This window comes from Biomphalaria glabrata, chromosome 11 (assembly GCF_947242115.1).
Source record: "Biomphalaria glabrata chromosome 11, xgBioGlab47.1, whole genome shotgun sequence".
Classification (NCBI taxonomy): Eukaryota; Metazoa; Mollusca; class Gastropoda; family Planorbidae; genus Biomphalaria; species Biomphalaria glabrata.
The window spans coordinates 12,748,855-12,766,474 of NC_074721.1; the positions used below are offsets into that span (position 1 = coordinate 12,748,855).

At 33.1% G+C, this 17,620-nt stretch overlaps 1 protein-coding gene across 6 annotated transcripts in view; it reads left to right on the forward strand.

The window, feature by feature from the left end:
• Positions 1–15,840, forward strand: part of LOC106063206 (uncharacterized) — a 35,011-nt gene extending 19,171 nt beyond the window's left edge. For 5 of the 6 annotated variants that reach the window (XM_056004856.1, XM_056004858.1, XM_056004859.1 and 2 more), the window contains 6 exons: positions 51–444; positions 6,313–6,408; positions 7,031–7,066; positions 8,043–8,153; positions 8,808–8,905; positions 9,862–15,840. In XM_056004856.1, the coding sequence (XP_055860831.1) occupies positions 51–444; positions 6,313–6,408; positions 7,031–7,066; positions 8,043–8,153; positions 8,808–8,905; positions 9,862–10,009 (883 nt within the window). In that variant the 3' untranslated portion in view covers positions 10,010–15,840. The remainder of the gene's footprint in view (positions 1–50; positions 445–6,312; positions 6,409–7,030; positions 7,067–8,042; positions 8,154–8,807; positions 8,906–9,861) is intronic. The other variant, XM_056004861.1, reaches the window with a different exon arrangement.
• Positions 15,841–17,620: the final 1,780 nt, after the last annotated feature.

Consider the following 17,620-nt stretch of genomic DNA (forward strand, 5'->3'; position numbering starts at 1 on the left):
TCCCTGACATTTTGACTATTTTTATATTAGTCCCTTTGCTTTCTTTTCAGCTTGGACACAATGCCCATCCAGCCTGTCCAGCAATCAGCAATAAACCAGATGCCTACTTTTAGTATGACCAGGCTTAGGCCACCAGCAGCACACCAGCAGCTTCCCGCCGGACCGTCCATCTCTTCCTCTCAGCAGCAGTCTCACCCGCAGATGGGTCTTCCCTCTGGGGCCTCTGCCGCCTCCCTGCTCTCTCAGGCGGGGCCTGAAGCAGGCCAGCACCTCCACAGCCACCAGGGTGGCCCCTCAGGGGCTGCCCACATGCACCAGCACTCAGGAATGCTGTGCGATCATACTCACGGTCACCCGCATCCCCACCATGACACACGACGCATGATGGTGAGTCCGTCGGGTGATGTCCCCGTTATGTTAACCCGCTTGATACGTAATAACGAGGTAAAAACTCAGCATTCTTTTTCAGCACTCATATCTCTCTCTGTGTTGTACTGAAGCACTGCATGACTGTACTAGCCCAAATATTATCAAGCTTTCATAACATTAATATTGTAAACAAACTTTTTAACTCTGTTTCCCAAATAACAACATTATAGTAAAATACCTAAAGCTAGAAATGATCAAAGATAAACAGGCAATAACTTAAAACATTTAACCATAAATTAAAATTACAACAAGGTAAATTTTTACTTTTCTTGATGGGGTTTTAACTCTTTATCTCCGTAATTATTTTCTGACATAATTGTTCATTTTTCACATTTGTGCATTCTACCTGTTTTGATTAAACTTCAATAATTTTTTTGTTTATAATCAGAAAACGTTAGTTTTGATATAGAATTATAGGAGAATGCAAGTTATTTTTATGAAACACTAATTAAAAGTTTATAAACAAAAATTATTTAATTTAATGGGGTCAAATCGATACTATCGTTAATTAGGAGAGAAAGGGTTAAATAGCCATGCAATTTTTACAGACTTCATAGAAATAATAGGTGAGAACTCAATTTTTTAAAATTAATATATAGATTTAAAAAGTACTTTTCTTAACTCATTCCATACGTTAGTTTTTGTCAATGCAACGGAGCAAAAAAAAGAATAGCTGTAAAATTTTCTAGTGATAGTATTGTATGTTCTTGTATAATCATTTTTTTTTAGTTTCTATGAAAAGTAGCATATAATTTTTTTCGTCATTGAATGAGGAATGTTATACTGTAAACATTAATAAGATAATTACAAAAATAAAAAAGTTATTGCTTTAAGTACAACACTGTGAAAGAAAATATTTACAAAAAAAAAGTTAAACTCAACTTAGGGTTACAGAAATCCATAAATATTAGTCCAAATAAACTACTTTTTACACAATTTGTTACAAAATATGTTTGTAAGAAATTAGGCTAGTTTCATTCAAATAGCACAAGAAATAAAAAAGTTCAAAATTTTTTGTCCACACACCTGAAATTTATTTTTTACACATTTTCTTAAGAAAACTGAACTTTTTACACTATGTACACAAAATGAAAGAAAGATACATTGTCCAACATCCAATAAAGTTATTGTGCGTCATGAAAGGATTTGAAGCATCCTTTAGGATGTAAATGAGGCTTTGCTTCACATCCAGAGCACTACCTTTGCTATTTTAACTGTGAATAGACCTTGTTTTTAATAGTCTACTGAAATCGCCTTGGCGCACTGTGCGGCGATACGTATTGAATGAGTTAATGCAGTTTTAATTGGCTTTGCAATTTACACAGAATTCAGAATTTATATTTTTGTACCTTAAGATAATGTGTAGACATTTTCAAAACACAAAAATAATTTATTTAAAAAAAAAATAAAAAAAATAATAACAATCTTCTGTTGATGTGAAATAAAAATACATTGATGGGTTAAATAAACCTGTACTAAAAGTTTTTTATAGAAACATTTAAGTTTTTGAATGTGAAGTATAATACATTATTTTTGCAAAATTGACAAGTAAAAAAAACAACAAATCTTTTAATCTTTTATTATGAAATAGGAAAAGTAAACCAAAGATTTGTGTCTATATATATCTATCTATTTCTGTATGAAGGATAATGTAAAGCCTTGTATTGGTAATAATATCTCTGTAACATCTTATTTGTACTTATGATCAAATTAATCAACAAACCCTAATCTTAACCTTGTTTTTAACCTTGTATCTTAACAATTAGTTTTGTATTCTGACTATATGTAAGCTAGAGATAGTCCAATGTTGTGTATTCTGATAGAAAAAAAAAATATTTTATCATACAAACTACTATAATGCCCAAATAAAGTTAATGGAAACCAAATATTTGAAGATAAGGGCAGGCTTAGAATTCAGAATGATTCATTTGAAGTTGGCTTAATGCAGTGTTTCTCAAACTTTTTTGTCTGGCGGCACAGTAAAAAAACTACAAAAATTTCGCGGCACACCACGAAGAGCAACAGTTGTTTTATAATAAAAAGAAAAAAAAAAGATTTTACCTGTTTTTAAGTATTACATTTAATGTGTAGGGTATGCCTGTTTTTGAGAGCAAATGCGATCTAATCAAGTCTCCAGAGTCGACAAACAAACTCGCATTTCATCGTCTATTGTAAGAAGTCTCTCTCTTTTCTTAGATGCAAATGGAAGAATTATTTTGATTGCTTTTAAACTGATAGCAGGATATAACTTGTTGATTGAAAACCAAAACATGTCCTGGCTGTTTTCCCCAAAAATTTGACTTTAGAACTGCATCATTTCTTAAATCAATGAGCTGCTCTTCTTCTTCATTTTGTAAGTTTTGTAGCTTCATTGTTTCCAAATTGACAGCTGACCCATCCATACGCATTACTTCCAACTGTTGGAAAGTAATGCTGCAATGCTGACTGCAGATGTTTCAAAGTTTCCAGAATTTCGGGGCTCATTTCTTTATTTGAAGCACATTCATTGTAAGTCCTTTCGAGATCTTACTTTGCATCAACGACAATTTTTCACCAAATGACTTCAGTTTTGAGATGCAGTGATGATGTTTTCCGATGGTCCTTTAAGACTTAAATTCAATGAATTTAATTTGTCAAATAAATCAAAGAGAAATGTCACCTTAACCCACCAGATCTCGTCATGAAAAGAAAATCCTAAGTCTTTTTTTTTCAGCCTCCAAGAATGAAATCAGCTCAGACTTGAGTTGGACGACATGCTTTAACCCATTTCCCCTGAAGAGCCAACGAACGTTAGTGTGATACAGGAGACATTTGTAGTCTGAATCCATTGCTTTACAAAGCTCCAGAAAAGTCGGGATGCAAGCGGTCGAGATTAGATGAAGTTTACAACTTGAATCACTTGATCCAGAACAGACATCAAATCTTTCGGCCAAGACTTGAAGGCAAGAGCATCTCTGTGGATCATGCAGTGAACAACTAATACATTTGGATTTTCTTGACGCAAAAGAGTGACGAATCCCTTTCTATTTCCCTGCATTGAAGGACAGCCATCGGTGGAAACGCTGACACAGTTTTTCCACTGTAGTTTGAATAGCAAAATGTTTTCATTCACCACTTTGAAAATATCTTCACCTTTGGTCGTAGTTGGTAAGTCTTTGCAAAATAAGAATTCGTTGACACATTTGTCATCCTTTATGAACCGAATAAAAGCTAGCAGCTGGACTTCGCCGCTAACGTCTGTGGATTCATCAACTTATAGAAAGAGACCACAGCAGAGAAACTTTATTATCGTCAATCAAGTCGAAGTGTTCGCAGATTTGATCTTGTAAATCTGACGATAAGTCTGCGCGAGATAGTATCATTGGACAAAGGAAATTTCTTAACTTTTTCGGCAGTTTCGGGTCCAAGGATAGTTTCAACAAATATTGCTAAAGCTGGTGCAATGACAGATGCAGCTTCTGTGTGTGCTTTCTTGCGTTTCGCTAATAACTGAGCAACCTTATGACTTGCAATCAATCCCTTTTCTGGCAGCTTTAGGTAGTTCGTAAGTTTCTTAGCTTGTTTATTTTGTTGAGCCCTGATGTTTTCAAAGTATTCCTTCGGTTGGCTTTTACAGCTGGATGTTTTGTTTCCAAGTGTCTCTTCAATTTGCTTGGAAAAGCGCCACATTCAACAGAGTTGCATTGCAGATCAGACAGAAAAGCAATGGAGCATCTTCAGGTCCAGAAGATATGAAACCATATCCGATGTAATCTTCTTTGTACCTTCGTTTGGTTCCTTGCTTTTCATTTAATGCTTTCGCAGTTTCATTTTTGCTAACGTATTTCTCCATGGATAACTTTTTGTTTTATTTTGTTATTATTAGCGTACACCTAAACAATTTACACGAAACACATCGCTTATTATTATCGTTACCAATTCAAGAACTGCTTTGCGTCTGCTAAGGCGGCCTACATTTGAGTCATTATAATTATGTATAGTGGAAAATTTCATAACCTTAAGAGCTAACACCCCTTTCCGTCAATATGGAGAGACCCACTACTATTACTGGTCGTTGCAAGTGGGGATGTCATCTCAACGTAAAATAAAAATTTAATAGTAGGCAGACCTGCGTAACGCTGCACGTGTGGCGTTCTGAAAACTCCCGCGGCACACCTGCAAATCTTCGGCGGCACAATAGTGTGCCGCGGCACACAGTTTGAGAAACACTGGCTTAATGCAAAAAATATTCTTAATTTTGGGCATTGAGTTCAGGTGTTAAGTTCATCTATTTCTGTACTGTAGAGGAGTGTATTATAGGATTAAGTTGTTAAACTTCTGATACCTCTAAATAAAAAGTCTAGGTTTCTTATTCCAACTCATGGCTCCAATCTAAGACTCACATTTTCACAGCCAACTGTTCTAGGTTCTTTTCTTACATAAGAGTTACTTTTCATCCTCCAAATGTTCTGACTTTATTTCCTACAAGATTCCAAACCTAAAGTCTCTTTTCAGCTGCAAAATGCTCATATTTCACTATTTTAAATAATGAGTTTAGCAGCTTAGGTACTTACGCTATGCTGGATGATAGAACTATATAAACAAAAATTAGATACCTAATTTTACATAAAAGACATTTTTCAGTTTGTGCGTTTTTGTTTTAGTTCCTTCTTGTAATATTTATTAATAGTTAAGAGAAAATTGTCTAACATTCTAGCATTAATCTACAAACCCAGTAATTAAATGTCAAGAGGATTTTTGTTGTCCATTCCCTTCTGTTAACCCAATAACTTTCACTCTGAATTCTTTTTGAATGTTCTGTTTTCCTAAATGTGTTATTGAACTCTTTTTTTTTTTTTCTCCAATGTATTGTGATAGCTATATACATATATTCCTTTCATCTTTTAATATGTTTGTAATTACTTTAAGAAGACTGTTTTGAATTACACACTTGTATATCTTGTCACAATCAAACCATAACTTGATAATCATGTATGGTCATGTTAAGCAAATTCTTCACTCCCAGTTCAGGGCTATGTTTCTGATTTATTTTAATGGGTATTATTTGAATGTCTGCTGTCTTGAGAAAATTAATAAATGCACCATATTGAGAAAGGTCATGAAAACAAAATGTAATTAGTTTTGAAAACATAGCTCAGACTTGATATCAATTCTGTTTACTATCTGACCTAGCCTAGTTTCAAGTTTCTATATTATCTATTTACTAATGAAACTATTTATAGGCTTAGTCTGAATGTATGTAAAACAAATGTTTTACATACATTCAATGGGAAACCTGATGGGCACTTGAGTTCATAACTTCAGTGACAATATTAGAACTGGGTTTACTCAAAAAACTTTAAATACTTGAGTAAGAAAACACTAAAATCTATACAAGAAAGCACTAAATATATCTACATAAGAAAGCACTAGATCTATTACACAATGATTTGATTTGAATAGTCTGTCATGTTTTCCCCATGTCTCAAGTTGACCTAGACATGTTTTATCTCTGGGTGGTTAATTCTATAGATGTATTAGTCTGAATAGGATGGTTAGAAGAAAGGTTTATATCAAGAAGACTATGTCTCAGAAACACGACTTTTTGTATTAATGTGCAAATAATGAAATCCCATTTTTTTTTGTTTTTGCTGTGAATGAAAAGAATGTTAAAATCTAGCTTAGAATATTTTCATGCTCTTTTTTATGCATTGGCCCATGGAGATAATTAGGAGCAGGAATGATTAAAAACCTGTAAAAATAATGAAATATTGACTTTGACTTAGATCTACATTGTTCTGATTGTATTTTATTTAGAGAAAGTGTTGCTAAGCAATAATTTTTGTTGTATTTAATGCTTTGCCATGATTGTGTCATATTAAATGTTTTGTTTCTCTATCCCAGTACCCATGGGGTGACTTGATGCCCTATCCAAGTATGCCAGTCCATGTTCCATATCATCAGTTTGTTGTAGACAGACAAATGATGGACCTTGTCAATGTAAGTACACAGAATTAGTTGCCACTTTTAGAATCTAGTTGTTTTTTTTTTGTGTTTTTTTTTACCTTCAATTTTTTTTCTACTTTATTATTGATATGTTGTTTTTTTGTTTTTTTTTCATGCTTGTAATTAAAAGTTGTATTTTTAAAGAAATACTTGAAGTCATATTGTGAGATGGAGAAATGAATTACAATTAAAAGTGCCAAACATGCTAGCATTATCAAAATCTTGTTCTAAAAAGACAAAACAAATGCTTCTTCCTATTTCTCCTCCTTAGTTTTTTGGTTCGCTTAGTGATATTCTGTTGAGACCTCAGAAAGAGTGAAACTTTTACCCAGATAATCTATTAACTTAGTGATATACTGTTGAGACCTCAGAAAGAGTGAAACTTTTACCCAGATAATCTATTCACTTAATGATATACTGTTGAGACCTCAGAAAGAGTGAAACTTTTACCCAGATAATCTATTCACTTAGGCTAACATCTTTGCTCATTCACCAAGTCCATCCGATTCCTTACAGTTATTGTTTTTGCAACTGTTTCTATTTCATTAGCATTTTGTGGTCATCTTTATCTTGTACTTGAATATATATTATCCCGTTGCTGTTTTTTCCCATTCAGGAGTTTCATCCCTACAGACAGACATTAGGACCTCGGGTGAGTTGTTTGGTTTACTTGATTGAGTTAGCACTAAGTCTTCTGTCAAGAGCTGTCGGAGAAGATTAGTTATCAAATTACGATGTTGAACCATCAGAGGGTACAAAAAGTATCTTTTTTTATCTTGTTAGCAGCTAAAGGATTGTGTTCTAAGTGATGAGACTAACCAATCACTGTCTCATTTTGCAGAACTATTGTTATTCTGTAGACCATTGTATTTATTTACTTATTACAATACCTCTTTTCAAGTCATCCTTCATGGAGGAACCTGGGTGGACACTTATCTCGAATACTGCTCTAATGATTTTTCTATAAATTTAACAGTTGATGTATGTCACTGAGAAAAGAATTACTAGCTCGTTGGCCACAAGGGGAAAACTCTGGTTTGACTGTTACAATTTTTCAAAGTAAAAAAACTAATAAATGTAATTTGGCTAGAGACAAAATATAGGTCTAGATCCAACATTGATTTTGAAAGGACTATCATGTTCTTGAAAGGACTGTCGTGTCCAGGAATTTCCAAATGTAAGGCATTATTGATTCAATTAATGTTCAGGAAAATTGTGTGCATAGTCTTCTAAGTCTAGATTAAAAGGCCTAGATCATTGGAACTATTCAATAAAAAAAACAACAGTTGTTTGTTAAATTTTAAGTTGCTTTAAGTTTATTGATAGATTATCTAAGCTTTGCTTATATTTTTACGTAAATCTAATAAGATTACATGAAAAAGATCTAGATCTAGATTATATCTACATGTAATAAACGTACCTATAAAATAATAGATATCCTATACAATGCCCGCTGGTTTAATCAACATCATGTGTTTGGATACCCAATTTGAGCTATATTTTTTTTACATTTTATTTTATTTTAAGTTGTATAATGGAAATATTGTCTTTTTAAAAAATGTAATTTTTTAATGTTTTTCTTGTTTGATTTATGAGTTGAAATATTCTTGGTTTTTTTTTTGCTTCAGCATATGCCAATGGACAGAAGACATCCACACTTTGATATGAGCCATTGCAATGTCATGGGCGCAACACAGGAGGTCATCGAGAGGAACACTCTCCCTCACAAATATAAAAAGGTAATTAAATGATCTCATTGGTGGTTAAATATAAGTCATTGATGGACATAAGGAGATGCTGATGGGCTAGGGAATACTAATTTGGGTGTTGTGTTTCACAACTAATTTTTCAAATAGGTTATATCCCAAATCCTGAAATAAATCTATAGGACAAAGAAGTATTCAGCATTTAGAATGAAGTTATAGTTTAAAACAAACATTTGGATGTCTAATTATTACTTCCTTATAAAGCCTTTTTAATGTAGCAGTGGTTATTGGCTACATTAACTTGCACATTTTAAGTCTTAAAAATTGTTTAATCAACTACTATTGTCATATATACCAATAACTCAATTTCAGTAGTTTATGAAGTGCTAAAAAAAAACCAGCAATGTGAAGGCAGTTCATCCACTCGAGGATGCCTCATTCAATTTTATTTTCAGCCCTTATTTCTTGGTATCAAAGCAGTTATTAGAACATGAGCTGTGTCATTTGTCTAAACTTATTTCCCTTATTTCTTGGTATCAAAGCAATTATTAGAACATGAGCTGTGTCATTTGTCTAAACTTATTTCCCTTATTTCTTGGTATCAAAGCAGTTATTAGAACATGAGCTGTGTCATTTGTCTAAACTTGTACGGCTCTGTCAACTTTGAATGTGCATTTTTTATTCTAGGTGGAAACTAGCAACAGTGGGGATGCTGGTGCTGACAGCAACCACCAGGAGAAGTGTACCATCTGCTTAAGTGAGTTTGAAACTGGAGAGGATGTCAGGTGAGTTGTCTCAGCAGTCATATCACCCACACTTTTTGGAACTATTGATATTGAAAAGAGAACTTCAATCATACCTTTGGAAGAGAAAGGCTTTGTCTGTGCCAGAAGACAAAATTTTGTTCATAGCTGGCTGTGCACTTTTCCTTATTTTTCAAACACTAAGACTGTGCCTTATTATTACCCTTTTGAATCCTGTATTGTTGGATGATGTATGTAATTCTATTCCCTGAAATTGGGAAATATTTTATGGGGGTTTATCAATGCTCTCATGATCATCATTAAAATTTGATATTGAATCACAAAAATCTTAATCCCTAATGTTGACCACATGATCAGCATGACATTCAGTTCTTTTAATCTTTTTGGTTTATAGACTGTTGTGCTTAGGTTGTGTGGTTTATTAGTTTGGCAGGGCCTACTTTTTGCAAAGCTTATATCAACAACTCACTCTGTCTATTTATTTCTCCCACACCCATACTTGATTGAGTTGAAACTCTGCACAATTATTCATTGGTGTAGACAAGACATGAATCAATTTTTAAAAAGTAACCAATTAGTCACTTACTTACTGGTAATTAATTATTTTGTTTGATACCAACAAAGACAATTAATCCTTTAGTACTCACAGAGATGGCTAAATAAGTAGGGTTTCATCCCCTTATATAATTTAACATGCTATTTCTTCCACACCCATTCCTGTATCAAGTTCAAGTTGAAACTTTTAACAATTATTTATTGTACCTAACAAAACATTATTTGTAATTAATTATTTTGTTTGATATCAAATAATGGAAATAACTTCTACATTATTGAGAAATATAGTCATATGTGTGGCGTTCTTTCCATTAGATAAGCTTTGTTTTTTTTTATTTTTATATTTTACTTGTTTAATAATTGGTTTAAAATATTAGGCTTCTTTATTCTCAACAATTTTCAAATTTTCTTCTCTATTTCAGGAGGCTTCCTTGCATGCATTTGTTTCACAGTGAATGTGTTGACCAGTGGCTGGCCACTAACAAGAACTGCCCGATCTGCCGTGTGGACATTGAAGCTGGAGCCTTCAAAGGCATCATGTATCTGGGAGGTGCCAGCAGCAGCCAGTGACACCTTATCTTTTCACACACTCTTAATTCTCTCATCAGAGGATGGTTTGGTGCTGACAACTGTAAGGAAATCTTCAGTCATCAGCCTGTGTTAGCCATCAGCCAAAGCAATACCTAGTGCTGTGCATCAGTGGATAATCTTGTCTAGCAGTTGAGCAATATTTATTCATCACAGTCAAGAAATCCTCATCCTGACATTTCACCAGAGTTGGATTTCCTTTTACTCACCAGCAGAAATGGATTTATCTAAATCTCACAGCTTGTTTTCATGCATTGATTGTAATCACAGAAATTTTGTTTTTAAATGATGGATGGGGGAGAAGAGGATGGGTGTGAGGGTTATTATGTCTCAATATTTATTTTCCTCTCATTGTTGGCTTGTCTATAAGATAACTTTTTCATTGGCCCTGGAACCGCTTGTTTCCATGCAGACAGACATAGCTGTGTTGGTCTGCTTTTATTTGCTGGAGTGATCCCAAACTTGATGCTTCCTTATATGATCCAGTAAGCTGAGACTTTGTGCAGTCTACAATGAAGTATGGGCTGGTATTAACGTTTCCCTATCATATTGATTTCATTGATTGATTGTACCTTTATTTCTGCACATTAACTATTGCAGTAGCCTGCCCCTAATCACAAAGATTTCATGTGTCATTTGTGCCATTCTCTGTTTCAATATTTTTTTGTTGATGTGAAACTAATTGTCTAACAGTTGTTTTTTTTTTTAAAAGACCCTTAACAGTTTTCAATTTGTAAAAGTTGTAAATGTACATTTAAGCTAGCCCCCCCCCCCCCCCTTTCCTTTCCACTTGGACAAAGACACAGAAGAGTCTAACTATGTAAATGTACATTAAGCTAGCTGCCCTAGGACTGAAAAAAACAGAAGAGTCTATGTAAATGTATATGATATGTTTTTAGACCATACTCTTCAGCAGAAAATAAAAATACTGTACTATGTTTATGTTCTGATATTTTGATTTCATTGTTTCCCAAAAGAAAAGCCACATGGGTATTCTATGTTTTTTGTAAATTTGTATCATTTCAAGTTTGTGTTGACTAAAAAGAAAACTTTTTATCTAGCTCTCACTTGGAATCACACTTCATTTGATTAAACTGAATCACTTGGAAGCACATTTGATGACCATACTTGCTGGGCTGTGTACCACCAGTTTCTGAATCATGTCATTGTAAAAGCATTAATTCATGTGTTTTTATATTTATTTCGTAAAAATAACACAAATAAAATTTGCAATATAATTATATATATATATATATATATAAATGTGTGTATAAAAGAAATCTCTACTAACAAAAACAAAATATGTGACTTAAAGTAACAGGTTTGCTGTTCATGTAATGACAATATATTTAGCTTATTTTTAACATCTTTGTTGTTCTTATTTACCGGAGTGAATGGACTAGCCTATTGGTTGGGATTTAGATTCCTAGGGAAGACTGCTAGACTTAGTGCTTTCTTGTACTGTAAAACTGGGTGTAACTAGAGAAAAATGCCTAGGAGACCATAACGTCTGTTTTAAAAATATATGATGGATTGAAACAACTATTCTACCAATCAAATGTTGGTTACTGATGGAAACTGGCTGAAATGAAAGACATTAAAATCCTGAGTTAAAAATAAAATCATAAGTATTCAAACCTGAGGCTCTGTTTGGCAACTAATTACTTTACCATTAGGCCCCCAACCACATCTATATATCATTGTCTGTATCCAGGGTAAGTTGTATTATGTTTTATCTTTTCCACACTATTTAGAGGCTGAATGGGACATTTCTTGGCTACAAATCTAATACTCTGACTTGGTTTTGTGGTCTGGTGGTTTCAATTTAAAATAGATTGTGTTGTAGTTATGCTTGTATCATTAATATTTAAAAACTATGTGATTAGTCATTGGATCAAATTCTCTTAACAACTTTTCCACAATACCATTTCTCATTACAACCTTTTTTTCCCCATTAGTTAGATACCCCCCCCCCTCCTTTTGCCAATTATTATGCTAGGTATATAACCCCTATGCCTATCACTTTGCTAGGTAGAGGACCCCATGTAGATAGCCCTCCATTACTTATTAGGTATACAACCTGACCCCCCCCCCCCCCCCCCAGTTATGCTACTTAGCCATTCACATACTTGGTAGACATTCAATGACATAGTAGATGCTGAACAGAATGATGACTGGATAGCAGTTGTGGTGATGGAGTGGTTTAGTGTCAAACATCCAAACCATGGGTCTTAGGTTCGAATCTTAGTGAAGGCGGCAGATTTTTATTTGTAATTTAGACACTTTTTGCAGTTGCTTTATTCCATCTTTCTTTAATTAGGCAAGCTTAGATGATTTGATTGGAAGAGGAAATAAAACTTATAGTTGCCTCCCCTCCCCTTTCCAAAAAAAAAAAAAGAGAAACTTATATTATTTACCTCATAGGCTTCTAGTTCTAAAAAACCCCCAAAAACTTAGCACTTTTTATGGAAATGCTGCATGCAGGGAATAATGTCCCCATCCTTGTAGTGCATGAATAACTTGTGCTACAAAAACGTTAGTGTAAGGCTTGGGACATCCTTTGTCCATTAATGGTGTCAGCATTAGCAAGAAATAAAAGTTGGTGGGTAAACTTGGACTTCTTCCCTCTCACAGGCTGGTTCACTTTGTAACAAAGAATATCAGCAGATGGTGTTTGGATGTAACCAAAAACTGGAGCTTGTATAACAATGTTTGCATTTGTAACCCCCAATAATTATATTTTAAAAAAGAATAACAGGATTCAATTATTCAGGATGTGGATTTATAGAACAAAAAAGAATTAGGGTTGGTGAAAATCTTTTGGTTCATTTTCAGTGTTTCAATTTCATTAGTATTGTAGTAGAGACTTAACTCTTTCTCTCCTAACTGACAATACAAACATTGATTCTATCAGAATGTGGTAAATAATTACGGAGAGAAAGAGTTGAATAGAACATAAAAATCCAAAACAAAATCTATTCATCCTATGAACTCACAATGTGCTCCATCAAGCTCAGGCTGTCATTCTATGTTTATTTGTTAACCCCTTACCAACAGTTATTTCCTACTTTATATTTATTGACTTATACACTTTAAAAAAAAATAGGTTTTACTTGTTCCTAGCAGTCCACTGTGTTAATCTTTTATATAACAGTCACTAATAGTGTAGTCAGCAGTAGGGCCAACTGTTTCCAAGTGTAAATCCACAATCACAACCTGCTACATGTCATGCACTTTAGCATTGTTTTAATGAAAATTCCTATTCATAGCCTGCTTCATTTCAATTTTGTAGCTGGTATGGCCTTAGATAAGATAAAAATTGTACCATGTTTCTTTAAGAAGATTTTAGAATACTCCAATCTAATAATTTTTTAGTTAAAACAAAAAATCAACTGTGGATGGTTTGAAACAGTAACATATCATTTCTGTCTGCTTTATACATTTCAGACCTATTATAATGATTGTCATTGTTATTACTACCTTATTGTTGGTCTGAGTTTCCTAAAGGTATTTAACTTGTTTTGTAAAGTATATTTTTTTTAAGAGTTACCTTTTTGGCTCTGAAATGTATTCACCCATTACTAATGCTAAAAAATAGCCTATTCATGCCTGTTGCATAATGAGCACTTGCAGAAGCTGATCTTTTTTTTTTTTTTTTTTTTTTAAATATTTGATATTTGACCTACAAATCTTGTTAGCCTTATATGTACGAAGTATGTGGAAATAGAGATTAAAGGACCTTTAAGTAAGCTAGTGTGATAGTAGTCCAGTGACTTGTGTAAGCAACTATGACACTGATTACTGCTATAGTAACCACCAATTCATATCATGCAAGACAAAAGGGAGTATTTAGTAACATAGTGCTATTTCTGTTTTATTTTCACATTGGTTTCTAATCAAAATAAAATCTGTCAGTATCATATCTTCTTTATAATCCTAAGAATTTTAACTCTAGCATGATGGGCATAGGTAGGGATGTAAAAAGATAGGGTCCTTTATCTAACAGTCATCAGCAGTCATGCAGAAATATTTGTATCCATTTTTGTATCCATTGTCAATAAATTTTTTTTTTAGTATTAAATTTTGAATTGGTGAAATATTATCTCTATTTTGTATTAACAAATTAAAGGGTATATGCACAACATACTTTTTATGTCACAAACAGTATGAGTCATGTATACATTCTAAAGTTAGTGATATAAAGTTTTGTTATTGAGCTATTTAATCATAATTTTTTATTAAAAAGCAACACATTTTTGGCATACCTGGCAGTCCCAAAATTAAAATTGTGTATCCTAAAGAAAACAAACTTATCAGAAAGGCTTATAATTAGTCAAATTTCATAATTTAAACTAACTTTAAATTTCAATAGTCAGTCTTAACTTTAGCAAATGAATACTTAGAAAATATCTAAATTATTTGAATCATTCATCATTTTGTATGTATTGTTTCTGTAGTAAATACAAAAATAAATTTGGATTTGTAATTTGACAAGATTTTATTTCTGATTGTCACTCACTATTGTCCAAAATATGTGTAACCTTTTTGTTGAAAAGAATACACATTTGTTTTAAAAAATTATTATGTACAGTTAGGTTTTATTAAATAGAGATTTATGAATTATTGTAATGAGGTCACTATATACAGATTTCATTATAAACATACATAATTCAATAGATAAAATTATTTACCTTGTTTGATATGAGTACTTTCCAAATATTACCATATCAAATGTTGATCTAGTGAAGAGTAAACAGCAAAGGTTTATAAGTAATACTGGTCAATGTTTTTTGGTCCACTAAGGCTATCTGCTGACTTGAGTCTCAAAGCTTGTAGGTTGGGCTAGGGTACAACATTTGATACATATGCCAGTGATGATGTTGCTGAGCAACTGCTTGTGTTATATATTTTTGATGTGTTGATGGAAGGAGTCACTGAGAGTGACCCACCTTGCCAGTTATCCACTTCCCCCTGAATTCATTGCTCACTCTTCTCAGGTGAAGTTAACATTTAGTTTTTGGTTTATGTTTTCTTCCAGCATTTACAAAAGTGTCTTTTTTTTTTTTAAGTTCATAATGATCAAAAGCTAGTTACAATTAAAAAACAAAGTTTACTAACAAAGATTTTAATGAACAGAATTAGGTTAACATTTTTAGAACAATATTTAACTAATGTTTTCAAACCAATTTTAATGCTTTCATGGAATATACATTATGTGGAATGATACTGAAACAAGTTTTACCCAAAGTAATTCATGTTTCTGTTGCAGATTACAATCTGCCTTCTCTGCAAGATAACAGGAAGATTTAAAGCCATGCCTTTTGAGACTTGGCAAACATTGATAGAAAAAAGAAATTGTAATCTTTAATCATAAAGCCAATATGAGAAACATGCAATTGTTAAAGGACTTTAATGGCTGCATAAAACCAGGGCTTCTTCTTCATTGATATTCTGTGCTTTTCAAGCTTAGGTTCAAGATTTTATTAGTAAAACAGTGACAGGATAACTTTGATTTCTTTCTAGTAGCAAATTTATTCATGGAATTCCTTAGAAGTGGATTTTGTAAAATAGTTTATTTTTAATGTTGGTACCAGCACTTGTATTTTTTTTTGTTTTTACATCTAGAAGTATTGTTACTGATTTAAAGGGATGTTTGTATGTTATACTAAAAAAAAATGATCTTAGGGTTAGTCTTATTTTATCATAGCCTTTTTTTTTTGTTGTTTTGCTGTTGTTGTTTTTTCTAAATAATTTACACTACACTTTAGTTAAGTTCCTTGCCATCCACTTCTAAAGAATCCACTCCCCCCCCCCCCCCCCCCCACCCTTAGATTTTTGTTTCCATTTCTTTGTTTTGGCTGAAGGGATTTGTCTCAGGGAGATGTTGAGTCTTCACAAAACTTTGAACTAGTTTCATCTTGTCTTAACAATGTGTTTTTACATGTGTTCTAGCATATATATATACATTTATCTCCTCTCTATATATATATAATCTGTGTAGATGAATTTTCTATTTTGTTTCAGCACAATGAAAGTTGATGATAAAAGTTTTTCAGTTCGACAGATTTTATTGAAGTTGTATTTTATTTTTGCTTTTAATATTGCCAGTGAGGTTTTTAACAAGTTTCAAGAGTTACAGAAAGATAACTTGCATTTTGTTCTTTGATAATTTAATTGTATTTTTTAAAATACTTCCTACTTAAAATTAGTCTTTGATTAAAACAACACAAAAATGATTCCTTCTTAAATTGTTAACTTCAGATTTTGTCTTCAGTTAGAATACGGCACATTGTACTAGAGTTTCAATTGATGCTTTTGTGGACATTCAACTATTTTTATGTCAACATTTTTTTTTTATTTTTTGTTTTGTGTGCATTTGATTTTTAGCTTGGAACATTTCCTTTGATGTATTGATATTTTACAAAGAAATAAATATGCAGAAAATCAGCTTGACCCTGTGACTCTGCTTGTCATTTGTTAAACTGTTTAGTTTTTTTTAAGTTGTCACATATGCTTATTTAGATCCTGTTTGGCCAAAAATGAGTACGATTTCATTTCCATGTTAGTCAAATATGAAGTAGATTTTTCGATTAGTAAAGCCAGCACATAAAGCATGGATAGGCTGTTGCGCAGTCATCTGCTTTTTTTTTAAAAGTGTTTTGTGTTCTCAGCTCTTTCTGTCCTCTTTGTCTCATTGCCATAAATACATTCATGGCTTGACAACATGAGGAGCAATCAAGGACAAGCATTTCCCAGTCATGGATGTCAGTTTCACATTCTTGAGGGGGCTCTTGTGTCTCTTCTGTGTTGTCTGTGTGGTGGTAAATGTTGATCGGCTTCTCAAAAATTCACAAAGATTGAAGTTAAATGAGAGATGGATGTTTTTTTTAATATCATGCCATTGACTCTGAAGGTGTGTAATCAGTTAGTGCAAATATATAACTAGCAAGAAATAGCCAGGAAATTTGTATCCTGTACATTTCAGAGAAAAAAAAATGTCATTGGATGCAGACTATAATGCAAGCAGGGCTAGGATTGCAGGAGCAATATGGGTCTCTGTTCAAAGCTTGCCCATGAGTCTCTTGGGGAAGCGTGGCTGTCATGGATTAACAAGGACACAATTTACTGCATCTCCCACTATGTTGTAGGAAAAAGTCAATTATATTATAGAGAGTTGCAGTGGCTGAGTGGTAAAATGCTTGGCTTCCAATTAGGGTGGAGGGTGTGGTCCCAAGTTCAAATCATGGTGAAGACTGATTTTTAATTCTGTGATCTTTAGGGTGGTTGATTGTTGTGCTGGCCACATTAACAGATGGTTATCATCTGCCCCATAGACGATATGATCTGAAAGGGGAACTTTTACTATAGAGTGGAGTCACATTTGTGGATGTTCACTATAAACTAAACAATGTCAAGGACACTAAATTGAAATTCAATGTTGCCAACTAAAGTAAACAACATTGAGCTGCTAACAGAAGAGCTTTCAAAATTTGATTCTGCAGTGCTCAATAAAAAGTGCACAAAAATTTCCTTAAAGCTTTTAAAAAACAACAACAACCTAGTTTATCCTTTACTCTGTACTCTGGATACACC